General features: G+C 51.8%; 13 protein-coding genes across 13 annotated transcripts; 6 read left to right on the plus strand and 7 right to left on the minus strand.

The window, feature by feature from the left end:
- Positions 1-188: 188 nt before the first annotated feature.
- PFLUO_LOCUS1396 (uncharacterized protein) lies at positions 189-1,840 on the minus strand (the record flags this gene model as incomplete). Its single annotated transcript, XM_073778434.1, has 2 exons — positions 189-461; positions 518-1,840. The coding sequence occupies 2 exons, from the start codon at positions 1,838-1,840 to the stop codon at positions 189-191; spliced, it is 1,596 nt and encodes a 531-aa protein (XP_073635489.1).
- A 774-nt stretch (positions 1,841-2,614) lies between these two features.
- Positions 2,615-4,242, plus strand: PFLUO_LOCUS1397 (uncharacterized protein; the record flags this gene model as incomplete). Its single annotated transcript, XM_073778435.1, has 3 exons — positions 2,615-2,824; positions 2,879-3,373; positions 3,430-4,242. The coding sequence occupies 3 exons, from the start codon at positions 2,615-2,617 to the stop codon at positions 4,240-4,242; spliced, it is 1,518 nt and encodes a 505-aa protein (XP_073635490.1).
- Positions 4,243-4,543: 301 nt separating this feature from the next.
- PFLUO_LOCUS1398 (uncharacterized protein) lies at positions 4,544-5,814 on the minus strand (the record flags this gene model as incomplete). Its single annotated transcript, XM_073778436.1, has 3 exons — positions 4,544-5,116; positions 5,175-5,575; positions 5,634-5,814. 3 exons carry the CDS (start codon positions 5,812-5,814, stop codon positions 4,544-4,546), a joined length of 1,155 nt encoding a protein of 384 aa, XP_073635491.1.
- Positions 5,815-6,438: 624 nt separating this feature from the next.
- PFLUO_LOCUS1399 (uncharacterized protein) lies at positions 6,439-7,309 on the minus strand (the record flags this gene model as incomplete). Its single annotated transcript, XM_073778437.1, has 2 exons — positions 6,439-6,937; positions 6,996-7,309. The coding sequence occupies 2 exons, from the start codon at positions 7,307-7,309 to the stop codon at positions 6,439-6,441; spliced, it is 813 nt and encodes a 270-aa protein (XP_073635492.1).
- Positions 7,310-9,345: 2,036 nt separating this feature from the next.
- PFLUO_LOCUS1400 (uncharacterized protein) lies at positions 9,346-11,376 on the minus strand (the record flags this gene model as incomplete). Its single annotated transcript, XM_073778438.1, has 11 exons — positions 9,346-9,475; positions 9,543-9,648; positions 9,701-9,814; positions 9,869-10,008; positions 10,064-10,193; positions 10,248-10,309; positions 10,364-10,792; positions 10,846-11,036; positions 11,103-11,164; positions 11,220-11,247; positions 11,317-11,376. The coding sequence occupies 11 exons, from the start codon at positions 11,374-11,376 to the stop codon at positions 9,346-9,348; spliced, it is 1,452 nt and encodes a 483-aa protein (XP_073635493.1).
- Positions 11,377-12,111: 735 nt separating this feature from the next.
- On the plus strand, positions 12,112-12,564 carry PFLUO_LOCUS1401 (uncharacterized protein; the record flags this gene model as incomplete). The annotated part of the gene is made up of 1 exon (XM_073778439.1): positions 12,112-12,564. The coding sequence occupies one exon, from the start codon at positions 12,112-12,114 to the stop codon at positions 12,562-12,564; it is 453 nt and encodes a 150-aa protein (XP_073635494.1).
- A 946-nt stretch (positions 12,565-13,510) lies between these two features.
- PFLUO_LOCUS1402 (uncharacterized protein) lies at positions 13,511-14,679 on the minus strand (the record flags this gene model as incomplete). The annotated part of the gene is made up of 5 exons (XM_073778440.1): positions 13,511-14,147; positions 14,179-14,185; positions 14,236-14,299; positions 14,353-14,618; positions 14,673-14,679. The coding sequence occupies 5 exons, from the start codon at positions 14,677-14,679 to the stop codon at positions 13,511-13,513; spliced, it is 981 nt and encodes a 326-aa protein (XP_073635495.1).
- Positions 14,680-17,470: 2,791 nt separating this feature from the next.
- Positions 17,471-18,057, plus strand: PFLUO_LOCUS1403 (uncharacterized protein; the record flags this gene model as incomplete). The annotated part of the gene is made up of 2 exons (XM_073778441.1): positions 17,471-17,741; positions 17,801-18,057. 2 exons carry the CDS (start codon positions 17,471-17,473, stop codon positions 18,055-18,057), a joined length of 528 nt encoding a protein of 175 aa, XP_073635496.1.
- A 289-nt stretch (positions 18,058-18,346) lies between these two features.
- PFLUO_LOCUS1404 (uncharacterized protein) lies at positions 18,347-18,973 on the plus strand (the record flags this gene model as incomplete). The annotated part of the gene is made up of 1 exon (XM_073778442.1): positions 18,347-18,973. One exon carries the CDS (start codon positions 18,347-18,349, stop codon positions 18,971-18,973), a length of 627 nt encoding a protein of 208 aa, XP_073635497.1.
- Positions 18,974-19,032: 59 nt separating this feature from the next.
- Positions 19,033-20,433, minus strand: PFLUO_LOCUS1405 (uncharacterized protein; the record flags this gene model as incomplete). Its single annotated transcript, XM_073778443.1, has 1 exon — positions 19,033-20,433. One exon carries the CDS (start codon positions 20,431-20,433, stop codon positions 19,033-19,035), a length of 1,401 nt encoding a protein of 466 aa, XP_073635498.1.
- A 269-nt stretch (positions 20,434-20,702) lies between these two features.
- Positions 20,703-21,350, plus strand: PFLUO_LOCUS1406 (uncharacterized protein; the record flags this gene model as incomplete). Its single annotated transcript, XM_073778446.1, has 1 exon — positions 20,703-21,350. One exon carries the CDS (start codon positions 20,703-20,705, stop codon positions 21,348-21,350), a length of 648 nt encoding a protein of 215 aa, XP_073635499.1.
- Positions 21,351-21,829: 479 nt separating this feature from the next.
- On the minus strand, positions 21,830-22,630 carry PFLUO_LOCUS1407 (uncharacterized protein; the record flags this gene model as incomplete). Its single annotated transcript, XM_073778447.1, has 1 exon — positions 21,830-22,630. The coding sequence occupies one exon, from the start codon at positions 22,628-22,630 to the stop codon at positions 21,830-21,832; it is 801 nt and encodes a 266-aa protein (XP_073635500.1).
- A 430-nt stretch (positions 22,631-23,060) lies between these two features.
- PFLUO_LOCUS1408 (Predicted component of NuA3 histone acetyltransferase complex) lies at positions 23,061-25,137 on the plus strand (the record flags this gene model as incomplete). The annotated part of the gene is made up of 2 exons (XM_073778448.1): positions 23,061-23,224; positions 23,274-25,137. 2 exons carry the CDS (start codon positions 23,061-23,063, stop codon positions 25,135-25,137), a joined length of 2,028 nt encoding a protein of 675 aa, XP_073635501.1.
- Between the last annotated feature and the right edge of the window lie 2,248 nt (positions 25,138-27,385).

A 27,385-nucleotide genomic window follows, 5' to 3' on the forward strand; every position in this document is an offset into this window, starting at 1 on the left:
GCACTGTACATATATCATATCATTTTCATTACTCGGATCAATCTGTCGTTCTTGCAAGCTGCGCACGCCGCAGGACAAAATGTCTACACCACACTGCTTCAGCTGGACAGATGGTACATTCGTAGATCGGCCTGATCCATAACTAACCTATACCTCTCCGCTAACCACTGGGTATCAAATTATCAACATCAATAATAGGCAGTACTGGCCGTCTCACTCCGATCCGGGAATCCGCCAGGCGGGCCGTGACTCTGCGGGAGAACAGAAACATCCTCATCGCTGTCGTCTGGGTCACTTCCAAAATGCAGGTCCACGTTTTCATCTGGCGGGGCGCGCATGCGAATCAGTTGGTCTTCGTCCAGTGCTGGTGGCTTATACGGCGCTGGCGGGGAGTGTATATCTCGTCCAGAAGGTAGGTTCGAAAGTAGTGGCGCAGAAGCTGGGATGAGCTGGGTGTTTATCTAGATCGGGTGTGAGAGCAGAGCAGAGAGAGTGGATGGACCAAGGCAAACCATACCGTATCGTTCATGTGCACCCATTTGCTTTCCAGCATGGCAATCACTCGGCCCTCCTCATCGCGGCCAGCATCGTCCCCAGGGTCTAGGGCGCCGCTCTTGTCGCTCCGCTCACGCCCTCCGCCTGCGTCTTTGCTGATGCGGCGCTCTTCTCTCCTCTCAGTCCACTCACGCTTCAAGCGCGAGAGCCCTCCCTTCGACGGTGCAGACTCCTCTGTCCCGGCAGCGGACGACCCGGCAGCAGCACGCAGTCCGAGCGGAGTACGCGCTGCGCGCAACCACGCGATCCCTTCACCGATCTTACCAGCCAGCTCGGCATCAACGCCAAAAAATCGGCACGCACGAGCCCGAGACACTCGGCCTAGAACCCCCGCATATCGAACCAAATCATCATCGACCCCGCCGCCGCGACCTGACACAGACCCGACAGCTCCAAGTCCCGCAGCAGCCTGCTCCGCATACTCGGCCGCACGCACACATAACCGCGCAAAGAGCAAAGCGCGCACCTTGGGTATCTCCGGCGCGCGCACCATCCAGTCGCGGTCATTCGGGTTGCGGGCCTGGATGCACGCCACGACATAGGCATCATCCTTGAGAACGGCCAACAACGTAGCCTCGGCCAGGGCGAGCGATGATAGAGCAGATTGTGCTGCCGGGTCAAGATCCGGCACTGCTAGTCCCGTCGCGACAGTAAAGGCAGGCGACGAAGCAAGAAGCAAATGCACCGCGCTGGCTTGTAGCAAATTCCGCGTGGCACTCTGCACAGCAGCAGTGCGCTGCTCAGCCGTCGGCGTCACGGACGCGTACATCGCGTCCACGACACCGGTCTTCGCCAGTCGACTCAGCACATACCCCATCGTGGTGAGCGTGAATGCGATCTCAAAGTCAATACCGCGACCCAAGACTCGGCCATTCCGCATAGGCGCTGCCCATTTCTTGGAATCAGAGGTAGTATTTAGTAGGCCGCCGGCAGAAGACAACGTTGGACGCCAGGCAGACTCGATCTCCGCGCGCAGCGTGATCTCGACTTCTTCGCCGGAGCGCGAAGCTGCGTTGGTGCTTGACTCATTTTGGATGGGTTTCCCACTTAGGCCATGGGAGATTGCAAAGAGGTATGGTAGGTATTCGGTCAGTGTGGAGAGCACGGTGGGTAGGTGGGCGTCCTGGCGCGCGCCGCGGGGTAGGCGCTTGTGGGCCTTGAGGGCCAGGCGGAGGGCATGGCGGGCGGTGGAGGCGGATTGGGGGAGAGATGGGTGCGTGGATGATGTGATGAAGGATTGGAAGGAGAGAGGCGAGGTGGTCGGGAGGGTGAAGGCGAAGACCATGGTGGGTTGAAAGTGGAAGGGGGAAAGGTCCAGGAAGGAATGGAGAGAGGGTTGATGTCACCGCCAGCCAAGACAACATTCGGTTTGGATGACAGCCTACTTGGTTTATTATTGAGTATCTGCCAGTCGTTTAGTTAGTATTCAATACAAGACAACAATACAACAGAAGCAATCGCAAAATTCAAATAATGTAGAACTCTATAGGACCAATCGTATAGATCCCAGCACGCTAAATGGCGGTAGATCCTTCTGCGCCATCCCGCCTCACTTTCCTATTTAGTGACTTTGTGGAAACCCTACTATAACTACATTAGCGGCTATACGTGTGCCTGGCTTCTCAGGTTTTTTCTCCAGCTCCCCCAGTCCGGGGTCGGAGAAACCGATTCTCAAAAAACGTGTCTCCGGAAGAGTCCATCGGCAGTTAGCCTCCGGGCGGGTTGACAGGCCTCGGCCCATCTAGAGTTCGGCCTCTAGACCCACCGAAAAGCATGGGTTCCCGTGTCACCTTCGATATGTTTATCGGCAAAGAAACCGGTCCATAACTACCGGCACGGCCGTTTCGCCCCAGTGTGGCACGAAACATGGTGTCTAGCGTTGTCAATAAACTCCAGTCGCTACCCCAGAACCCCATGCTGTCCCCCGGTCTGGTCCACAGAGACTAACCGGAATGGCCGGCTCCGTGGACCCCTAGTCTGGAGCCTTGTTCCCTTTTAAATCTTCTCTCCCCCCAACTCAGTGACTGTTGGGTGTGATTTTTCCATTATCTCTGCAGCCATGTCGTCGACCGAAGAAGCGCATGATACGTCAATCAAGTCCGACGTCAATTATGTCGATGAGAAGGATGCCGAGCTCAATATCCCCGACCGGGCTCAGTCTCTCCCCGAGTCGCACAAAGCCTATCTCCTGGAACGCCATGGCACGCTAGATCTCGATCCAATTCCCAACATGGATCCAGCAGACCCTTACAACTGGCCATTGTGGAAGGTAAGCAAGCGATCACGGCAAATATTCAGGTCTACCATTCTCACGAACCTACAGAAAACGGCCAATCTAGGTCTAGTCGCGTTCCATGCCTGCATGGGGACCTTCACTGCTTCGTCGATCATCTGTGCCTATGAGAACATCGCAATGGACGTCGGCGTCTCCTTGCAGAGGGTGAGCTACTTGACCTCGTTGCAGATTGCCATCCTAGGAGGCGCGCCGCTATTCTGGAAGCCACTCTCACAACGATATGGCCGGCGCCCAATCTTTCTCCTTTCACTGATTCTGAGCTGCGTGTGTAACATCGGCTGTGCGAAGAGCCCGGATTACGCTTCTATGGCGGCCTGCCGTGCTCTCGTGGCTTTCTTTATCTCCCCGGCTATGGCTATTGGCAGTGGTGTGGTCACCGAGACCTTCTTCCGGAAAGAACGGGCGCGGTATATGGGCATCTGGACTGTGATGGTCACCCTTGGTGTTCCTGTCGGTCCGTTCATCTTTGGGTTTGTTGCCCAGCGGGTCCACTATCGCTGGATATACTGGATTCTAGCCATTGTAAGTGTTTTCTATGATTTTGGTGATATCAATCGCTAACCAAGACATCTATCTAGACTAATGCCTGCCAATTTGTGTTGTACATCTTCTTCGGTCCCGAAACTCGGTATATTGGAGCAGAACCCCGGTCTCAAACCTCATCGTTCAAGCGGGAATACGTGTCCGTCCGCCGAATCGATCCCGCGCCGTTCAAAATATCCGAATTCATCCACCCACTCGCTCTCTTCACACACATCCCCGTTCTTCTAGCAGCAGTCGCCTATTCAATGGTTTTCCTATTCGCCTCAGTCCTATGCTCCGTCGAGGTTCCCCAACTCCTGCAAGTCAAGTTCGAGCTCAACGCCCAGCAACTCGGTCTCCAATTCCTCGGTCTCATCATTGGATCTCTTCTGGGCGAGCAACTGGGTGGGTTCATGTCTGATATGTGGATGAATGCCCGAGCCCGCCGCATTGGCCAGAAGCCTGCCCCAGAATACAGACTGTGGCTGAGCTATATCGGCTTCTTGCTCACCATTGCCGGCATGGTTGTCTTTTTCGTGTGCACCGAGCAAGCGGCCGTTGGCCAGTGGACTGTGAAGCCCGTGATCGGAACTGGAATTGCGGCGTTTGGCAACCAGGTCGTCACTACCGTGCTGACTACTTATGCTGTGGATACGCATCCACACGATGCCGGGAGCGTCGGGGTTTTCATTAACTTTGTGCGGTCTACCTGGGGATTTATTGGACCGTTCTGGTTTCCTTCAATGTTTAAGAGTGTTGGCCTTGCTAAGAGTTCGGGGGTGGTCACTGCTTTGGTCATGGGCGCCAGTTTTATTCCCACGGCGCTGATGCAGTGGCAGGGCTCGAAGTGGTATAAACACGGGGAGTAGAGGTAGCCTTGTGGTCATTACTAGATTTCTGATAGAGTGACTTGTGGCTGATGGTAGAATCAGCACCACTACTCTCTCTTGTAGATCATTAATCAAGCTTTGACTTATATAAAGAGGTTTCTCACTTATGCGCCATCTAGAAAGTTCCTTATAATAGAGCTACAAAGACATTGCATACTGAGTGAGACTAATGATGGAGAAATTGCGCTTGCTTGCGCTTGATTGGTTGCTTCACTTTCTACGCACCGCTATCTACGTGCAATTCACACCCCGCACCAGGCCAATCTCTCATTGATGATGCTCACAGGTCCTTCTTAGCCTTCTCAATTTTGGCACTCATCTTCGCCTCAGCACGGGCGCGAGCGCGAGCCTCAGTACGAGACTGGGGCGCCTTGGGGGTCCCAGCAGAGCCAGCGAACACCGCGGCAGGGAAGACCTGGCCACAACCACTGCCCATGGGAGCGGGATCGAAGGGCGCGCGGTCCGGGGGATAGTCCTGGTGAGGGATATCCGGGATGCGGCTCATAGCCTCCTGCAGACGATCGTGGGCGCGACGCATGCGCGCGAACTGGAGCAGCTTCTGGTCGCGGGCAGATTCAACCTTGTTGAGGTCAGGAATCATGGACTCGAAGGTCTCTGCATCTAATGCAAGCGTCTCTGCCATAGCCTTGCCCTTTTCGTCGTGAGTGAGCTTGCGCTGGTCAGCGAGGAAGCCCATGGCGACCAGGCGGTCGACGTTCTGCTTGATGAGGTCCTTTGCGGTGGGATCCTCAGGCTTGCAGGCGTGCAGGATGTGGTTCATGCCGGCGGTATTAACGGCGGACATCTTGACAGTGTTTCCTTTCTCCCATTTCTTGGCCTGGGCCAGCTTCGCCTGGTGCATTGTTAGATATCATGTTTTGTCATGGCTGATGTATGTGATGGAAACTTACATGCTCGATAGTGAGATCCTCGTCCTTGTCGCCCTGGTTATCAACCTCGTCAGCGCTGCTGCTGGAGAAATTCGTGTTTATAATTACCAGTTGCCCTTCCTCCAGACCACCGAATTCAGACACTGGGAGCTCGCCAAGAGGGACTCGAGCACGAGTGCGAGCGGCAGGCTTCGCATCAGCAACGGCAGCAGCCTTGCCAGTCTCCTCTTCGTCATTGGTGTCGATGATGGTACTCGCTTCAGAGTAGTTGCTATGACTGTTTTCCTTTTTCTGGAGAGATAGCTTGCAGGTGCCCTGTGTAAGAAGCTCCTCATCGTCGTGGTTATTCTTCAGCTTCTTCGCATCAAATTCCTGGGGAGTGATCTCGCTGCGCTTCATGGTAGAGGTATTGGAGAGACAATCTTATCAAGTTAGTGACTCCGTAACAAATTCCAGGAGACGAGAATGGAAAGATCCTACTGCTGTCAGAGAAATGGTTACTCGCAGGAGTGTGGGGGATAGAGGTCAGAGGAAGAGGATTGCAGATGGCAGCCCTGCCTTCTTTCTTCGTGGAAGTCGGAGGCGTAACCTCGGAAACATTCTGGGCATCCGCAACATTGGAGGCACGCACTCCAATGCTGGAAGAATCGGTGGTAGACATGTTGCTCGGTAGGAGATATGGTTGGGATGAGGGTAGAGCGCATGGAATGAATGGATGGGCCAGATGAGATGGATGGTGGGAGATACAAATGAATGTATGTGAATGGCTTAGGGAGAAGACAAAAGGAAACCGAAGAATGAGTTGCATGCAGCTTTGCATTTGGCATGAGCTGCCTCTACTTGCAAGTGATATCGCCCGATCTACTTCCCTAGTAGTTCACTTTGGGATTAGGGTTAGCATAGATGCGTACCAAGTAGCGCCACCTCAACATGAAAATGATTATTTATTATGCTATCAAAATTACATTTTCTCATGCTCTGCCTGAATTTAATTGTTTTTACTTTTTCTTATCTTTAATCTGATCATCTGTTTTGGTAGGAGGGCATGATGACCCTAAATTGGGGTGTGAAGATCACTTTGATAGTGAAGGTCTAACATGCATTTTGAAAATGAGACATAGAATTAAGGTGCTGCGCTGTTATGTATAATGCACGAGTTTGACATTCTCTGAATAACATTTGGTTGATACTCACAAAGGAATATAATAAGCACTTCTTCTATAAAAGGCAGTCAATGAGAAACGGTTTGATATTTACACTCTATTCTAGTATTTCTATCAGCATTCTAAAGCTTCGATGCCTTCTTCTCCCAGGCTACAACATTCTCCAGTCCCCTTCTCTGGAGTACATCCTTCTTCTCGTCGACCGTCTCCCTCCACTTCAAATTACCCTCATGATTATCTAGCTCGTTCAAAACACGCGAATACATCTCCTCCTTCATGGTTCCATAAATCCCCGTCGCAGCCTTGCCCAATAACTTGCGGTCCTTGATCAGCGAAAACGTCTCCTCCAATCCGCCCACTGCATCAACAATTCCCGCCTGCAGCGAAGCCTTCCCACCGAAGCGATGGGATTCCAGAACCACATTCCGGAAAGTGGTCGGGGTCAACTTTTCGCGGAAGATCGACATCATGGGCGTCTGCAGCGGTACTCCAAACTCCAGCTCATTGACACACAGGAATCCTTTCTCCGGGTTCTGCACCCGGTAGTCATGGTACATGGCCAGCATGAAGCCGCCTGCAAAGGCGTGTCCATTGAGCAGACAGACCGTTGGCATGGGGTATCTGGGATTAGAGTCAGTCTTGTCTCTCCAAGCTGCAGGGCTGAAAAGGAAGTGCATACGTCAAAAACCGGCGGAAAAGCCGCCATAGCCATTTCTCCAAGAATCCTTCCATGCCCATCAGAACCTCGAGATCCAGTCCGTTGCTGTAGAACTTGGCGATCCCGCTGGTGGTGACAACTACGCCTTTCGGGTAGCGGTGCTCGATGATATCCAGCGCCAGAATCATTGCATCGATGAATTCCGGTGTCAGCCGGTTATCCTTCGGCGAGGTAAACGTCAACACATAAATGTTCTGCTGGTCTGGGCCAGACGGGCTCGTGCAGATGATTGAGCCGCCTGTTGAGGCGATTGGGACGGTGAAGTGCGTAGTCATGATGATATTTGAAGGGACACTGATTTCCACAGGCCTGCGCTGTTTTATAACTATATTTTTTAATGGAATTGTAATCGTGGTCAGTGTCCGCGGCTTCACATGTCAGCAGATGACGTAATCGGGACTGTCGGATCCATCAGAGGACAGTGTAGATAGTGATGGTTTAGTATTATAACAATAAATTCGGAGTGTCGTGCATTCAAAGAATTGCTGGAGAGTAAAAGAGACTGGTTTTCGAGAGTGTAGGGAGAGCAGGGTACACTTGTACACTTTTCATAATGTGTAGTAACTCGATCAGCACAATCTATATATATTGTAACGCAAGCTAAAAACCCACTAAACAAAAAAAGTCATACATGGTAAACTGATACGGAGCCACACTTAATGTCGTCGCTGTTTGATGCATTTAGACAAATTTGCATGCAAAACGAGTCGCGTGCACAACTAAGTCTCCGAAAAAGTCGCCGGCCCCCATCTCATACTTATACAGATCTTAGCCTTGCCTCCCCCAGACCACGTAAAACATCAGAATCACAAACCATGGCTAGTATCGCATTCCCCCAGTACTCCAAACACCTCTCCCTCTCAACAACACACACCTACAACTATGTGTACATCCCCACCAACAAAGCCCCTCTCCCAACAATTCTATTTCTACACGGATTCCCCTCTTCGAGTTATGACTGGCGCCACCAGATCAGCTTCTTCGCAGCCCATGGCTACGGAGTCCTGGCTCCAGACCTACTAGGCTACGGTGGAACTAGCAAGCCCGCTGCAGTGGAGGGGTACAAGACCAAGAAAATGGCAGCGGAGATAGCAGAGATCCTCGACCACGAAAACTTGACCCGCGTTCACGCTGTCGCCCATGATACGGGCTGTATACTTCTTTCTCGATTGGTGAACTATTTCCCCCAAAAGATTCACTCATGCACGTTCCTGGCTGTCCCGTATTCCCGACCGGGGGAGCACTTTGATCTTGATGCCGTGAATGCGATGACAAAGCAGATCCTCGGCCACGAACAGTTCGGATATTTGAAGCTTTTTGTTAGCGATGGGAGTGATTACTTGTTGGATGAACATGCAAGTTGCCATGATGTTCTTCTATGTGCCCAAAGAAACATAGCACTGACCTGAGTAGAGCGAATCCTTCTCTACTTTGTTTTATCCCGCAGAACCTGATCTATGGGAAGCCCACGTTGGTCCTACGGGAGCAATGGAGTCATGGCTTCGAGCTGATTACCGAGCACCACTAGCACCCTACATTACAGATGAGGTACGAGCTCGGTATATTCAAAAGCAGCAAGAAACTCACGGTACATAGGAACGCACGATCCACCAGAAAATAATGAAAGGGCACCATTCCTCTGCACTGAATTGGTATCGCGCACTAGTCTGGAATGTCAATGAGAAAGATGAGGTCGAGGATGCTCTGCCGGCGAAACTATCGCTTCCGGTGATGATGGTGACTGCGGCTCCGAGCTCAGTTCAACTGCCTGGTGCGGCAGAGCAGATGAAGGCTATTGCTGATGACTTGGTTGCCAAAGAAGTCAGTACACGAGGCCATTGGATGCAGTTAGAGGCACGGGACGAGGTTAATTCGATCTTGAAAGACTTTTTTGAGAAGATGGTTTCGTCCACGTCTGTTTGAGTCTCGTGCCCGAATCACGATTACAGTTGGTGACTGGATGTCATCATCAATTCACCAAGTACGAATCTCAACTCCATTAAGCTGATCTATTTTATTTGGTAGATATCTTCATCTCTATCTCAAATAAAGACATGCTTCTCTATTTTCATGGTTCTGTTCTCTACGGCAAATTTCAATCGTTACCGCTGTCCAAACAAAGCTGGTACTCCGAGAAGTTGATGATGGTCTTTCAAGCTCGTGATCCGGTGTAGAGACGGTGCAGGGCTCAGTCACATCGACTCCATACCTCAGCCCAAAGAGCCCGAACTACTGTATGGGGACACAATTCGCTGTACGCTTCAGCTCCTCGAGTGAACGAGGTGCCGTCACATATGTGTGAACCTCAAATTCAAATGTTCGTCAGTTCAGCCGATGTGGTGTGAGCTGAGTCGCACGTGCGTTTGGGGTCGTCCTCCACATTGATGACGCGGTCTCCAAATGCTGCAGCGATTTCCTCTAGTGTCTTCTGCTTGGTTTCGCTGTGAAGAAGTTAGTGTCATTTGTCACATCAGTCCAGTGCAGAATGCAGGGTGTGGAATCATGTACGGGAAGAAGAAGTAAGCTATAGTGAGGAAGATAAAGGAGCAAGCGACGAAAACATAGTAGTAGTTCTCTCGAATGTTGGCAAAGGCGCTGGGTCCCGCTTCGGTGACTTCGATCTTTATTAGCAGCGATGCTTTTGACACCGGAGGCTTCCTACTTACTGGCAACGTTGACAATGAAGTGACCTGCGGCGCCGAGCCCCATGACCTTGCTGCGCAGGGCAATTGGCAGGACCTCGGCAGCATATAGCCACGTTATACTGTTGAGCATGCCGTCTAAAGTATCATGAGAAATTTGTCATCGTTTGATCCGGAAATAAGAGACCTTACAAAAGACAACGACAAATAAATAAATGCCAAGTATAGCGAATCCCTTGCCAACTCTGTTATCTGTATTCTGGAACTCGCGTTGCATCACAGCGGCGTATATTTCGATTAGCATGACGCCAATGAGGCCGGTAATGATCATCCTGGGCGTGGTAAGTGACCAGTATAATATGGGACACCTGCATGAAATTCACATACTTTCGACGACCCCACTGATCGTTTAGGTATTTCGTAGTGAGGGCATTTGAGAGGAATGCCATGGTACCATAGACGGCCGCAAGGGCAAGGATCATGTGCGAGCTGATGCCAAGGGACTTGTACAGTATAGCTAGAACGTGAATATCAGCATGCATCAGATCAAACCCACCACATAGGTACCCACTCTGATAGTACTGGATGACATTCACACCCGTCAAACTCGCAAATGTCTGCACGGAAATACACCTGAGGCAACTCAATCAGTATTTACCTGACATGATTCTCAATGGGGAGACTGACACCAACACACGGCGGCGGAACAACTTGAAAATTTCCCGGTAGGAAGTAACCTCTCTCTCCATCTCATACTCAATTTGTGCCTGCATCAGTATAAACTCCTCCTGCATCTCATGCAACTGCATTCCACGACGAAGGCGGGCAAATTCGATACGCGCCTGCTCGATCTTCCCACTGCGAATCAAGTGCCGCGGGGAGTTAGGCATAAAAGTCGACAGGCCAATAAACATTATCACACTCCACGGGACTTGGATTGCTAATGGAAGACGCCACTGGAGAGGGCCGTATGGAGCGTAGCTGCAAGCAAAGCCAACCCAGTTGGACATCATCGTACCGAAAGAGATGCCACAGCCCGAGATGCCACCGATCAGACCGCGGAAACGAGGGTCGGAGATCTCGCTCAGATAGACGGGAACAGTAGCGACCATTCCGCTGTACTTAATCAGAGTTCCATTCTCCATCTATTTGGTTTCTTTTAAACTTACCCTACGGCGAATCCTGCAAAGGCGCGGCCTACCAGGAACATGCCAATGTTGACGGAGGCAGTTTGAATAATGGTGCCAATCGTGACAGCCACACACATTAGCTGCATAAATCGAATACGCCCGAGCTGGTCCCCGATAGCTGTCTGCGTCAATGCCCCGACTGCCTCGCCGGCGATATAGATTGAAACCGCCTAGGCCCTATTCAGTATAGTTCGTGACCATAGTTCGTGACCAAAAGTCGAAAGCGCGCAGCATACAGCACCTGTGAGGCCCTCCGAAGGGCTATTCATATACTTGATCCAGCTTTCATGAGCAATGGCTGTGTTCAGAGGTTAGACTTTAGTCATGTAGCACCACAAAATGAAGCCTCTTACTAGTTGTAGCAATGCCAGTATCAAATCCCTAAGCTCGACTGTCAGTAAACGAGCCCAAATGCAACCTCAGGCAAGGAAAAATGGGATAAAAACATACAAAAAGAAATGTTCCGATAGCTGCAAAGAGAGAAATTCCGAACGAGTACCACAATGCCATTGTGCAAGGATTTCCCAGCGAGAGAAGAACAAACAAACAAAGAGCGACCAGAGGAGATAGCTCTAAGAATGGAGGGAGGAGAAGAGAGCCGGAAGGGAGCAGCGCTCCATTATCTATACAGAACACATGCAGGAGGAATATTGGCGCGCGTAGCATATAGCATCTAGTCCAGCGGACCAGCCATAGCGAACCGATGAAAACCGAGTCGGGAATGGTTTTCCAGAAATGCGGGGTGCATATAAACCCCGCGGAAGAAAGGGTAGGTGAATACGAGTCAATTTCTTAAGCGATATCCATTCGTGAGAAACAGGCATAGGGCAATCCTGCTTTTTTGTGGGTCTATCAATTCCCCCGTCTTGTTCAACTAGCAAATTTTGACATTCCCACCAACTATTTACAGGCGCGTATTGTGTGTGTGACACCATTCATCCGGATCTCTCACTGAAACTGCGCGCCAGCCATCCTAGCGGCGTATTCAATGGATTCCCTGCAATGCGGACATGCTATCGCTGAATTTCAGCCTTTCCATCAACATGTCTTTGAACGCTAGATCGGAGAGAACCCCGGCCGCTTGGATAACAACCCCCGCATCACCGAGAAGAGTGGAACATCCCCCTCACAGCCCATCTTATAGAACGGGGTTCCATAAGGTACATAAGGTCCGTTAGACTATCTTTTCAATAGTCCAGATCATATTTTTCAGTCTACCAAGACCTATATGGTTCTCCGAAAATCATGGCGGCAAATTACCCCAACAATCTTGAAGTGCAAGTTTCCGCGAATCAGGTCTGCAAGGCCTTCGGTATCAAAATAACTTCTAATGGACAAGTCGTCGCACTCGCGCGGAATGCCGGGTTTGGTTCACTTTTCATCGACATGGAACACGGGTGGCTTTCTCAAGAACAAGTAAATGCCCTCTGTCAGTTTGGGCTTTTGACAGGTGTCACTCCATTCGTCCGGGTTCCTCATCAGTGTGGAAATGGCTTTGTTCAAAAGGTCCTAGATGGTGGAGCCATGGGCATAATTTTCCCGCACATTCATTCTCGAGGTCCGTACATCATGCGAGTTGGTCCTGACCATATCGCCCATTTTGAGTTTACCACTGAGTCTAATACTGTGAACTTACAGCGGACGCTGAAGCTGCTGTGCGCATATGCAAATACCCGCCCCAAGGTTGTCGATCTATGACTGGGCAGCTTCCGCACTTCGGATTCCGTGGTATGGCAACTGAAAAAACAATCGAAATTGCCAACCAATCCACATCCACTGTGTTCGTCATGATTGAAAGCGCTGATGCTGTGGAGAACGCAGCTGAAATCGCAGCTGTGGAAGGCGTTGATGTTGTGCTAATTGGATCTCTGGATTTATCTATTGAGCTTGGAATTCCAGGAAACTTGGACCACCCAAAGTACAGAGACTCCCTCAGTGCGGTCAGCAAAGCCTGCAGAGCACATGGAAAAATAATGGGTCTTGCTGGAGTTTCAGACAAACATGAGTTACAGGATTGGGCGATCAATGAGCTGGGAGTGAGGTTCATTCTGGTGCAAATGGACTCCACATTACTGTCCAGTGGGGCTGGCGAAGCCGCCAGGGCAGTGCCAGAAGTGAAGTCAACATAGAGATCAACCGGCGTTGGAGAAAATGTTATTTATCAGGCTAGATTCTTCATGAGTCGCAATATTGTTACTCAATTCCAACTGCTCACTGAGAGAATTGCAGTTTCACTGCTACTCAATTGGTATCTTAACACCCTGAAGAAGCGGTTTCGGAGCTCGATAACCAGCCTCGTGCGCCTACACCTGCCGGAAGTACCGCGTTCTTGCGAAAAGAAAAATACCAAATTACGCACCGTCCAAGAGATAGATCATATTATTATAGCTTTTGTATGTTCAAAATATAGAGTATAAATGAGTGGTCGACTTCCGTACCGATTACCTTACTCTTAAGGGTTTACGTTAATCAGCTTGAATATCGAAGAACATCATGGTAACTGTAAGAGCTTCAACGATGATTCTGTCTAGACTTCGTATACAGAATATGAAAAATTGGTGTTAAGAGGACTTGTGTTCTTCAGGTACTTTCTTGAATAATGCCCTCGGAAGTACACTGCACTTCCAAATCCCTTGAGGACTCTTTATTCATCCACATTTGTCCTATCTCCGACGACTGCTTTCTCTTGTCCTTGGAAAGCAAGTGCAGCCTGATTTCGACCGTCTTTCATATCGAAATCAAAAATGAATCCCACCTCTTCAATCGAAAGCTTGTTCGTCTCAGGGAAGTAGAAGTAGATCAGTACTAGGTAGACGCAATCAATAGCAATGTAGACTCCGTAGTACTTCCATCCAATCGTGCCAAGGGCAATAGGGTTGATGAATTGGTTGAATGCATTACCGGACTGCTGAACGGCTAGATAAATGGCCAGTCCCTTGGCACGGAGACCAAACGGCATGATCTCCGCACAGTAGGTGTAGTTGAGCGTTGTCCAGGCAATATTATAGAAGCCAAAGAAGAGGAAGAGAAACGGGATGGCGGAAATACCAATGCTATCGATTGCAGTCTCTGCGAAGCCGGCTGAGAAGCCCATGACAAACGCGTAGCTCAAGATCATGCCGATCATGGAGGTGAAGAAGAGAGGTCGACGACCAAAACTCTCAGAGTGCAGACCAGCCACTTCGGAAACGATAAAGTTCCAGGCGGCAAGTCCAGCATTGATGGCAAGGATGAGCTTCGGTTGTGTGATGCCAACGGACTTCAAGACAGGAGACAGGAAGCTATTTTACATTAAATTTCGTCGCGACGGACTTGTGGGCTGCAAGACGACTTACTAGGATACGACTCCGTTGCCCATCCAGTTAGTACCAATTGCAATGACTATAGAAACAAGAAGACGCTTGCGATTGCCCTTCGTTTTAAAGAAGTCCATCTGGAAAGAATCAGCCTAGTTGTCTGATTGCAAATGGGGGCATGATTATTGACATATGAGGAATTGCTCAGCTGTTTTTCTGTTTCCAAGGCATGCTGGATCTCTTGGTATTCCCACTGAACCAGTGGGTCACTAAGATCCCCATTTGCGTGATACTTTGCGAGGATATTCAACGCCTTGGTATGTTTTCCTTTCTTTACCAAGAACCGTGGTGACTCGGGAGCGTTCAACAGGATCAGAAGAACAACACTGGGGCCGACAACGGCAACCAGACAAGGGAGCCTCCAGCTCCATTCATTCTCGATTGTCAATCCGATAACTGAAATGACATTAGTCTCCAGTATTAGAGTATAATCAGGGGCGCACGACGTACTGCACATGATAGCACTCAAAAAGGAGCCTAAAAAGAAAGAACCATAATACATAGTTCCCATAACAGAGCGAATTCGTGGATGCGCGGTTTCCTGTAGAAGAGCCGGCGCACTGGTTTTTGTGAGTGCTCCACCAATTCCCATAATAACACGCGCTAGTTGCGTCAGTCCTCGCTCAAGGGGTGTGGTGTGGCATCAGCGTACAGACAATAAAAGTGGTCGTATTCGTACACAATGCGTTCCAGACCGCGCCTGCAATAATCAAGACGCAGCCGATGAAAATACACGACTTTCGGCCCCATTGATTGCAGATCCAAGCTCCGGGAAATCCCATCACAATTCCAGGGAGAATAAGGGCAGCAGCGATGATGCCGAGCCAATCACCCTCTGGATTGTCAAAGAAATCAATCCAGTTCGGCATGGCCTGGAGGCCCGTGAGCAGCGACTGGTCATCTAGAGTGTGTTAATTAGCATCATTCTCCTTTCAGTCTCAACCGCGTTACAACATACAGCCCAGATAGAACGGGCACAACATGCAGCCGACGATATAGAAAACATTCCATCGCAAACAAGGGTCCTTCCACCACAATGGATTTGTGTTGTCTGTTTAGAGAGAGTAAGAATAAACATTGATACCGCTGCTCGGTCCCATCAACTCACTCGCAACTTTTGCAAAGGTTGGGGTGAAATCGTCTCTAGCCATGGCGAACAGTAGCACATTAGGCACGCGGTGGAATGCCCCTACCGCTGGTCATCTTGGAATCCATTTATGGCAGACTACCGTGTGGCCATTGCGCAAATATCACTGGCCACGAAAAGGCATTCCTCCTCATCGGCTCTTTTCAATAGGGATTGCCATACCGGCGATTGGCTAAAACATCTCTATCTCCGCACAGCAATGGGTTCTCAGATTCAAATTTAACTCTATGTAGCAATTGGCCGAACGACCTCCGTCTCCGCAAAGGGGAATAATTACCGGACTCAGGTGTGACCGGTGGTGGCCGATCGACCGAGCGGCAATTAGGTGGGTTAAATGTTAGCCCTATCAGGACTAAACGTGGAGTGAGTCCTAATGAAGAAAGTGGGTGGACCTCGGAGCGAAGTCCGGTTGAGATTTGCAGACAGTTGCCTGACTTCGGAGTTGACTACTATGACTCAAAATATGCCTTCTCGCTTCCTCTTTCCCCTTATCTTTTACCCTTCCTGTCCGTTCTCGATTGACTTCAGTCCACCATGGGCTATACAATCACAGACATCTACGTGATCACCTGGTGGCCGTCTTTGGCGGTACACTACTTTATTTTCGACACTGCTTCTATGTTTGCCATGTAACCTGAGATTCCAAGAGGTGAAATTGTTGTAATATTATGCCGTGGGTCCTCCAGGGCTTGACCCCTGATCGTTTGATAGAGCTAGATTTTCGACTTAGCCTCATGTAGCGATGATCATCGTTCTCTATTCCCCTCCTTGATTTTCCCTTGGGTTTCCATTCCATTTAAGCGCAGACAAAATCCCCGCAGACTACAAATTTCAAAAATCCGGGGTTCATATCGCCAACTCCACATTTCTCTCTCCGTAATCGATTTCTGCACTGTTAATTCGCCGGGGCAAATGCACCGAGCCCACTGAGTTTTAACAAGTCTCCGATTAAACTTCCGTATACAATTGAAGCTACCGGTATTTGGTGAATCACAATGCCCTTTCTGGGATTGCAAGGAAAGCGTCTCCTTGCAGGCATCGCCTGCTCTGCAGGCATGGGCTTCATTCTATTCGGTGAGTAAAGCGAAACAAACATGTACACGACGCTAATTCAACACCCAGGCTATGACAACGGGGTAATGGGCAGCGTTCTCGGCTCAGACTCGTTTGAAGCGGTTTTCCATCTGGACTCTACGATGTCCGGAACTGTGACAGCCATGTTCGAACTAGGGTGTATCATTGGAGCCTTTTTTGTTAGTCTGTTCGGCGAGCCATTTGGGAGACGCCAAGTGATTCAGGCCGGTGCTCTACTCATCTGTATCGGCGCGGCGATACAAGCCAGGAGCTTTTCACCAGCCCAGTTGATCGTGGGGCGCATTGTGGCTGGTGCCGGGATGGGGTTCATTACCAGCATGGTTCCAGTGTGGCAAGCAGAGACCTCTCCGCCGAACTTGAGAGGTGCTTTGGTTGCCTCGTCGCTATCGTTTGTGCTACTGGGACAGGCAAGTACTCGCATAACCCAAATACCGGCCCAAGCTGACTAGAGACACAGCTCATCGCTTACTGGTCTGAATATGGAACTAGCACATACGCCAGCAGCTTCTCCTGGAGATTCCCATTTGCATTGCAAGCAGTCATAGCGATCATTCTCTCTCTCCTGCTTTTAGTGATGCCAGAATCTCCTCGCTGGCTTTTTCTGCATGACCAAGACGAAAAAGCGATAGAAGTACTAGCTGCTCTCAAAGGAGCAGATCCGAATGATGAACAAACTTCGGCGCAAGCAGAAGAGATTCGCGCAGCGGTGATACTCGAAGCCTCTGTCCAAAAAGGATGGCTAGATATGTTCAAGAATGATGGCGTTCGCTCACAGCATCGCGTGCTTCTCGCTATCCTCGTGCAATTCCTCCAGCCATTTTCAGGAAGTGCAGTGATTTCATACTACCAGACTGTCATTTTCCAATCTTCTATTGGCATGCCCAGAACAGAAGCACAACTGATGTCCGGGTATCTTTCTATCTGGTTTCTTTTTGCGAGCTTCTTGACGTGGGTTTTGATTGAACGCGTTGGTCGACGGCCCTTGTTCCTTATTTTCTCAGTTGCCATGGGCTGCGCGATGCTCGTCCTTGCTGTCATGGTCAAGCTCGCTACGCACTCGTCGGGCATTGTGGCGGCGGTCATGATCTTTTTGTTCGAGGCGTTCTTTACATGGGGTTGGCAAGGAAACGTCTGGTGCTATGCGGCTGAAATCGTGCCGCTCGAGTGCCGAACCAAGGCAATGGGACTGGCAACCGGGGTTCAGTGGACGATGAATTTCTTGATGATCTATGTCACTCCTATTGGGTTGGCGAATATCGGATGGAAGATGTACATCAGTGAGCTGATTCCCTCAGTTACAGTGACATTCGGTCAATTTACTGACAAAATATGCCAGTTTTTGCCTGCTTTAATCTTGCATTCTTTCCTGTTGTATATCTTCTCTTCCCAGAAACAGGGGGCCTGTCACTGGAGTTACTGGACGTCGTTTTCATGGACGATACGATTTCGCCTGTGAAACGTGCAGCAGAGCTTCAGCACAAGATCAAGCGCGGAGAAACAGTTCAGTTTCAGAATGAGCTCGAGATGTGCAACGCGGAAATCAAGGCAACTACCGAGAGTGTGGAGAACGTCGAGCCAAATCACTTGCCATGATGAGGACCGAGAATGTACGGGGTTGATTATGGCAGTCCAGTGGTGACTTCGGAAAGGCCTTTTTCTTAATTCTACCATAGCAATAGGACACCAGAGCTGAAGAATAGTCTCTTAGGATTCGGTTCGTCATTGCCAATAACAAAGGGTATCTATCGAATCAAACCAGGTTTGGAGAAGCTTATTGACGTCATGCGACCATCAGAGTCGCTGCCACATTCCCGATAACCTGAGCTCTGTTAAAAAACCGAAATTCCCCCACGTCGACTGTACATAATTTTCCTCCACAAAGATGGAACCCCGCAATCAATCCAATCAGCCGGAGCAGCCGCCAGAGCAAGCGGCCTTTGCGCAAGCCTCCAACCCGGTCTCGCAGACACCACAGGAACAGCGAGCTCCGGCGGAGCCTGCGCGCCACTATGGCGACGCGCCGGGATCCATTACTCGGCGCACTGCAGACTCGAAACCCTCAAGTGACGAGGAGCGTGCTCGTCTCGACGAAAAACGCCAGCAAGAACAGCAAGAGTCGCGCTCGGTTCAGAACTCCGCCAATGCCGACTTGGAATATGGCGTGGAGCAGCAACCAGCAGAGGGATACATCGCAGATGCTGTTCAGCGGAAAGGAATGGGGGTGCAACGTGCGCAGGCGGGGGCGCACGCAGGCCCCGTCGGTAGCGCCGCAGGACCTGGACACCCTGGAATGGGAGAGGAAAAAGATCTCGCGGCCGATATGGGCCGGAAACAGGAGCAACATGAGAAGATGCTGGGAGACAAAGTCGGGCGCAGTCCTCCGGGGCCGGATCATGAAGCCGCTGAAAGAGAGGCTGTCAGGGAGCGGAAGTTGAAGCAAGATGAGAGCCTGGACGTAAAGGGCACACTAAAGGAAGCCACTGGGGAGCCGGTGGTGGGTAGTGGGTAAGGCGTGATAGATGCGCCAATCGAGTGTCATATGTATCGTGAACAAATGCAACGAAATTATTAAATATCAGCATCTCCTGACATGCCGATCGAGACTTTCTTCAACTCCAAGTCCTTCTTCAATTCTTGGATGCGCCGGCCCATCTTGTTCCGCAGGATATGGTTCTGCACCTTTTGAGCCTGAGCCGTTTCATTGCGAATGAGTGCCTCCAGCTCGGCGATCTCTTCGAGCTGCTGCTGGTTTTCACGTTGTTCTTCGAGCTGGTCATCGTCCATATCGTCTTCCGGTTCGTCGCCGCCCTCGTCAGACATCTCACTCTCGTCCCCTGATGATTGATCTGTTGGTGGTTCAGCCGCCGTCTTTACAGATGCAGTGCCTGCCTGGCGCTCGGAAACTGGTACTGCGGCGGCCTCGTCATCTCCAGCAGCCAGAGCAGCTTCCATTTCGGCGGCAAGAGCATCTTCGAGATCGTCCATCATATCTTCCTCGCCCTCGGCATCTTGCTCGTCGTCGTATTCCTCATACTCAGCCTGCCCCAGCCCTTCGACGCGGTTGAGCGATGTAATGTCCACCAGTTCAAACCGCGGTGGAAAAATAGAATGTTCATCCTGCGCAATCAGGTCTTCCACTGCGTTTTCAGCCTGTTGGATGGTGCGCGTGCTAACACGGTCACGAAAACGTCGCTTTCGCACCCATCGCAAGGGCGGCGCTAACCCATGTGGATACTGAAGTGTTATCTCGTCTGAGCGCTCAATTTCCGTGGGCAAGGGGAATTCCAAGGCTTCTTGATCACTGGAAACTGGCCCCAGGACCAAAAGCATCTGGCAAATGTCCGCCGACTTGTACCATCCTCGACGATCCCAGCTCTTCATTCCCTCAATGATGTTGGGTAGATCCACCAGCGCCGCGGCGTACTGTTTGTCCCGTATCTTCAAAATGGCGCGACGCCCTTCCCGGGTGAGCGGTTTGAATGCGAACTCGGACTTGTCGAACTTCCTTTCGTTGATTGCTTGTCGTAGATAATCGCAATCCTCTCCAGGGGGCATGCGCAGAATAAACTGTTCTTCGATGGCCGGATCGATTTCGGTATCAGAGGCCTCCGAATCGTAGCCCACGCCGACCGGTCGGTTGGGGACCACCCCCTTGTTCTTGATCCGAATGGACTGCAGCCCGGGCTTCTTGGACGGGTTCAGCTTCAATCGTTTGGGCCCCTGCAGGGAAGGCGCGGGCTCAGGTTGCTCGGCATTCTCAGCTGCGCGCTTCTTCGACGGCTTCTTCTTTTTTGGCTTTGGTGCTTCGGGCTCTGGTTGGGGTTTGCGGGCGATTTTCAGGGTGAGCTTGCGCTGAGGAGTGTCAGAGGGCGCAGGCGAAGGCTCAGCTGGTGCTGGTGCTGGGGAGGGTTCCGCGGCCTTTTTCTTGCCCAGCTTGAGCTTGAGGGCCGGCCGAGGAGCATCAGACATGATGCCGGGGAAAGAAAGGAGGCGTGTATCTATTCTTTCAGCGATGAAGCGAGTGACGGGGGTAACTGGGTTGGTGTAGTATCCGGTGGAAGGAAGGAGCAGAAAGTCGGGCCGATTAGTTAGAGCTCCGCCGCCTTTGCATTATTATTCATTCACGCATTCACCTTCACCTTTCTCCTTGCACCACCTCCCAACCACCTCGCTCTCCGCCGCTCTCTTTATTCTCATCCTCGACTTGAGACCTCATCGTTCAACTCTTTCTTCCCGTCATGTCCGGTCCCAACCTCCATAATGCGCTCCTCCGTCCGCCCATCATCCAGATCCTCCGTGCCCAGGGCTTCCATTCAACGCGACCCTCAGTCCTGGAGACACTATCGGACCTGACAGCGCGATACATGATGATTCTCGCTTCATCAACTGCTTCACACGCAGCCAACGCCCACTCACAAGACCCATCCCCAGTGCTCGAAGACGTCTACCAAGCCTTGCAAGATGCGGGCGCACTACGACCGCAACTGCGCGAGTGGGAAGAAGCCTGGGCCGGCGAGGAAGACATGCGCGGGCTGGAATCGCTCCTGAACTGGATCATGGGCCCAACGCACCGCGAGATTCGACGGATCGCGGGTTTCGTTCCAAGTGAAGGCGACATGCTCGACCCGGACGCGATCGCAAAGGAGGACTATCTGACGGCCCTGAAGAAGAAGCACAGCAAAACTGGTGAAGAGTCTCGGTATGCGGGAACTGTATTGGGCAAGAGTGCTGAGGAACACCCTGTGATCATCGAGGGTGGTGCGCCCAGTATTCAGGAGTGGAGCGCGCAAATGAAGGCGCGCGGCCCGAATGTGATGGACAATTATTCTTCGGGCGTCAGCAGTGCTCCGAGCAATCTATCAGATGAGGAGGGCTTGGATGAATGAAGAGCTTTGCAGGATGTGGTTTACGAACGATCAACCCCAAACTACGACCATCTCAATATCGCACACGGCACCCCCGTCAAACAACTCGATCCCATAGACGTCACGATACTTGGCAAGAAAACTGGAGCCAAAAGCTCCCTCTCCAGCAGGGATAAGCCGTGCAACCGATGCGCGCGCAATATCGACGGTGTGGGACACCGAGAACATGTCAGACCACGAAAGCCGCCGCTCACCAGATGATTCCCGGGCAGTCAGATCTTGAGCACGGAGTTGCGTGAGGTTCACTATGTACTAGGTGAAGGCTACTGGGAGATCCGAATGAGAGAAGTGACATGCATCTGGTCATGGCAGAAAGCACGACAATAGTGACCGGCCCCAACCAGCTATTTCTAAGAATAAGTAAAGTAATAATAAAAGTACATAAAGCATAAAGTCATGAAAATCGTTTCTATGCAGCGTTCTCCCCTTTTGCCCTTCTTTTAAAGCTTCTTCCCTTTGCTTAGTCGACTGGGTCGGCCAGGCGTCTCCAGCTTGTCCACCAGCGGACGATACGGCGAGGCCAAGACATGCTCGGGGGCGGGCTCTCCACGTCGGGGCTCTCCGGGATTCGGACGATGCAGCTGCTCATCATGCATGCGGTCCAGTGATTCTCCAACGACCTGGTACTTGGCCCAGTTGATGGGAGGCATGCGCACGACGTTCTGCGGCGGTGGGATGCGGCCGAACTTGGATTCGTCGGTGGATTGTTTTGAACCATTCGCATCTTCTTGCTCCTGTGTCTCCCCTGCGTTCCCCTCCTCCTCTTCCTCGTCTTCCTCCGAAAACTGGACCACCGCGCCCCGATCTTCAGTGCTCAAGCGCCCCGCGGCCAGCTCGCGCGCGAACCCCGCCGGGTCCGCAGCGGCGGCATCTTTCAAGCGATCTAGTGTCTGGATATCGCGCAGACTCTGCTGTTTCTGGAGTTGCAGGATCGAAAGCGCCGAGCGCAGCGCGATAGCATCTGGGTTCTCACTCTCGGAGATAGGAACGGGTGGCGGCTCCGGCTTGAAGACCGGGGGGTCGCGCGGGGGTGGCGGTGGTTGGGGAGGGTACTCCGTATATAATAGAGGGCGAGTAGTGGGCGAGGGCGAGGATGGCGGCACGATCGATGGCTCGCCGTGGGTGATGGGGGCGAGGGGCGCGAACACCGGCGTCACTGGGGAGTAGGGCGGGCGCGGTGGTGTCCCGGGTCGACCATCCTGGGTTATTGAGGTTTGTATATTTAGGCCCTCCGGCTGCATCGCGATAAATAGCGCTGCAAGAATCCAGTCGCAGATCGGCAGGATATGATCTGGCGACGGGCTTGCGAGTAGGTGTCGTTATAAGAAAGAGAGAGAAGAGGGAGGAACCAGATCGCATTCCAGCGATGACGAAAGCGGTGTCGGGTCTGGCCCGGCGGCACGGAGATAAGAGGAAGAGAAGATGTAGTTCTTCATTAAGTATGAGGAGTGGACGGGCATTGTTGTGGCTTGATAGAACAAAGAAAATAAAGAAAGGACAGAAAAAACAAACAAAACATCACCAAGAATTCAATAAGAGAAAAGTCAAGAACTGGAAGTTTTGTTGTGTCTGTCGTCCATATCAATATGTATTGCTCCATGTTTCCTCACCGCCTGACAATTTTTATGGATCAGCCCATCGCCGATACCCAAATCTTTCACCACACCAACCATGAAGCGCAAGACAGATCAAAGAGGCTCACTCGACGGCAATGCCTTGCCTGATTCCAAGAAGCGGGCATTGTCCAGCGAGGAAGCCGCCTCGCGCTTCCGCGATGGTCTGTTCGACACGGCCGAGCAGAAGAAGTACACCGACGCATATACCACGTCCTCCCCGTATGTGTGCATGCCCCAATCACCCTAACCCAATACTAACAATCCTTAGGTATCTCCACGGGGTGATGTGTCCTCTGATTGAGCCCACACTGCTGCGCTCCGTCCGTGAGGAGATCCAAGAGCACCTGTCCTTCACCGAAAAGGAGACCGACATCTACAAGATCTTCCAATCGGGCGACCTGGCAAACCTGGATGGCCTCGACGATGCCTCGCTGTCACGCCTGCCATCACTGTTGAAACTGCGCGACGCCATGTACTCGGGACGGTTCCGGGAGTACTTGTCTTCGGTGACCAGGTCCGGCCCGCTGAGTGGTCGCAAGACCGACATGGCTATCAACGTCTACACCGAGGGATGTCACCTCTTGTGCCATGACGACGTGATTGGCAGTCGGCGTCTCAGCTACATCTTGTATCTGACGGACCCGGACACGCCCTGGCAAGCCGAATGGGGCGGTGCGCTGCGCCTGTACCCGACCAAAACCGAGAAGGATGCCAAGGGCGAGGATGTGAAGATCCCCAGCCCAGACTTTAGTCTGTCAATCCCGCCTGCCTTCAACCAGCTCAGCTTTTTCACCGTCCAGCCTGGTGAGAGTTTCCATGATGTCGAGGAAGTCTATCACGCCCGCGAAGGCGATGACAAGACCAAGAAACGAGTGCGCATGGCCATCAGTGGGTGGTTCCACATTCCCCAAGAAGGCGAGGATGGATACGAAGAAGGCTTGGAGGAGAAGCTCGCCGAGCGAAGCAGTCTTGCGCAGCTCCAGGGCCGCGGCGACATCTACGATCTGCCCCAGGAGCAGCCGGTTTCCTGGGAGGAGCCGGAGGTGGAAGGTAAAGGAAAGGGCAAAGTGGAGGAGCAAGCAGAGGGCAGTGAATTCACCGAAACCGATCTGAACTTCCTACTACAGTACATTGCGCCGTCGTACCTGACCCCAGACATCGCTGAGGAGATGTCAGATGCGTTCTCCAACGAGTCTTCGCTCAGTCTGGAGCATTTCCTGTCTGAGAAATATGCTGCGCGCATGCGTGCATACATCGAGGATCAGGAGCAAAAGACTCTTCCTGGATCGTCGGACGAGATCCACGCGCAGACCGGATGGACCGTTGCTCGGCCGCCGCATAAACACCGGTACCTCTACCAGCAGCCATCGGCCGAGAAGAAAGACAACCCATTCCAGGAGTTGTTGAACGTTGTGTTTCCATCCCAGGCCTTTCGCAAGTGGCTAGCACTCATCACGGGCGTGGATCATCTCACTAGCCACAACATGCTTGCCCGACGTTTCCGGCGAGGCGCAGACTACACGCTCGCCAGCGGGTATGACGGCGAGGCACCACGGCTGGAGTTCACACTCTGCCTCGCACCGGCCCCGGGTTGGGAGAAGCAAGACGAGGAAGAAGCGGATGGAGAGAAGAAGGAGAATGGCGAATCTGGGTCCTCTTCCGCCAAGGCAAACCCCAAGAAAGCCAACGGCGAGTCATCTTCTACTGAGGACCCCGCCGTTGGCGGCTACGAGATTTACATGGCTGGCGATGACGAGGAGGAAGATGAGCCCGAAGAAGAGGACGCCGAGAACGCGGACCAAGTTCTCAAGCCGAAGTCCAAGAAATCCAAGGCTGATCCGGCGATCTACCGGTCGGCAGATGCGGATGAGGATGATGGTATCCTCTTCAGCACGCAGGCAGGGTGGAATCGGTTGAGCATCGTTCTGCGGGATCGCGGCACGCTTCGGTTTGTCAAGTACGTGAGTGCGGCAGCTCAGGGGGATCGGTGGGATATTACTGGTGAGATTGATGTTGAGTTTGAGGATGATGACGATGAGGAGCAGGAGGAGGAGGAGGATGATGATGATGATGATGATGATGATGATGATGAAGGCGAGGGTTTTGAAGATGAGGGTGATGATGATGAGTAGACGTATATTGCTCTATCCACCATCTGATGATTTCTAGTATATGAGCCTGAGTTTATCTAGATATGTCCCCAAAAGATCATGGAGCTCTCAGTGTCTATTTCAATGTACTATTAAACAGAGAGCTCCCTGGCTCTTTATTCACTTTGATGTCGCTATATCAAAGGCAGCATGTCCTTCCAACATAGTAGAAGTCTTGTACAATACCTAAAAGAGAGAGCGTGGCCTCAATATAGATCCTTCACTAGTAACCTCCCCAATGTAGCTCAGGACACTATGTTTTTTTCGTCCTAGCCAGATTCTTTGCCTTGCGCACCACAACAAGATATATAGCCGCCTAAGCAATAATACAATAGCAATGAAGGCCATGCAGGACACGCTGAAACCAGTCTCACTCTAATTCCCTATAGTCGGCCAAACCCCCTTTGAAGGCCCGCGACCCAGCCAATCCGAGGCCGGCCTTCGCAATGGATGGACATGCGGCATGTTACCCCCCCGCGGAATTCCAGACATGTTCCCGAGCACATTGTTGTCTCGTTGCATGCCATGAGCCACATGCTACCCTCGAAGCGGGTCGATGGGGACGATCGCCACCAATAGGTTACAGGATATAGCCACCGACAAGGGATGCCATGACGACAGGGAGGACGAACTCGGCGTGAAATGATCTACGAATGGAACGATGGAAAAAAGAAGTCCCCCCCCCCCTCCTCCCCAACGTCGGGGAGGAGCAGCCGGGCGATCGATCGCCAGGCACAGTACTAGTTTCATGAGGATGAAACAATCCATCATTAATAGTAGATCATGTGTTCAATATTACTTGCAGCAAAGTTAGTTCCTGGGGCGAACGAGACCCTCGCAGCGTGGCCGGCGGACTGGAATGAGGGTTGTGATGGCCCACGCGCTATCGACATGGCCAACTTTAAAGGTGAGACACATACACACACAAAAAAAAAATGCCATCCCTTGTTCCGGGGTGGCAGAGTCGCATTGGAAATTCTGGAGAACTCCCGTGTGCTCTCCGGATGAAGTATGATGCACTGCTACCATAGGAGGGCGGGTATGTTGTCCGTGTAGATCACGGGTGGCGAGCCAAGAGAATTCCGCTGCAAGGCGGCCATATGGCATTGATGATTGCGCTAAGGGAGGACTATTCAGCCACAGCTGAAAGTTGCTGGAAACTAGGGTCCACGGTCTAGGCATTCATGAGCTCCACCATAGGTAACAACTAAAATAGATCCTGCACTCCTCTATGACGACAAGTCAAATGCTTAGCCCGGCCCTCTATTGCCCAGCTTTCGTACGGTACAAGATACATACTGGAAATCCGCCCTGGGCCGCATGGATGATTATTGGGCGTCGGCGGGCCGAAATAATCAGAGCGCCCCAGGACGACTACGATCGATCCCTTCTTTCCGTAACTCACTAGTCGGGCCAGTCCCGCCAGCCACCGTCCCAGCCGCAATCCACCTCCTCTCAACAGGCCGGTTGCCAAGAGACGCCCGGTCGCACCGTGTGACGGAAGAAATAGCCGCGGGTCAGAAGGCTCGGACTGCCGTGGGCATTTGGGCGGGCGCGCGGGTGGGCGCAGGCAGCCCGTAGTCGAGGTGGCGATTGTATGCATCGCGGTTTCGTCTAGGTAGCGATGATTCGGTCGACGGGCCATGTGCGGACGCCTAGCTAATGTGGCAGCCGTGTGGACGAGTGGCGCGTGGTGATCGCGACAGGTTCGGTCGACTAGGCATGGACAACGTCTAGGATCGGCATCCTCCACCATCGTGAATTGAATACATCGTACGCCCATACACGGTAGTCTGGCTAGGATTCTGCAAGGAGCTAGCCCCCTGAGCTCGCCACGTGCAGGCGATCCCCAGTGACGCCTTGACTTGGGGTCATGATGTAAGAGACCGTCCTTGCCTGCGGGTGAGAACCATCGACAGGGTAGCTACAGGCAATCACTAGCCACTGCTCGCCGAGTCGTTTCACCCGCGGATGTAGTTACGTAGTCCAATAGTAACCGGTCGAGGGAAACTAACTCCAACCAGAACCGGGTGGGTCCCTTGCGCTCCTCGTGGCACAATCCTTGCATGGCGGTAATACCGAAACATTCCAGAGAAGGATTCGATGGATGCGACTCTGTTGTTTGTGCCCCTCTGACTGGGCTGACGCGGACCGGGATGTATGATTTTCGATGGGTCTTGGGGAGGTGAGGAAAAAAGAAAGAAGACGAGACAGGGGCGACCTAATAATC

Source organism: Penicillium psychrofluorescens, assembly GCF_964197705.1.
Source record: "Penicillium psychrofluorescens genome assembly, chromosome: 1".
NCBI lineage: Eukaryota > Fungi > Ascomycota > Eurotiomycetes > Eurotiales > Aspergillaceae > Penicillium > Penicillium psychrofluorescens.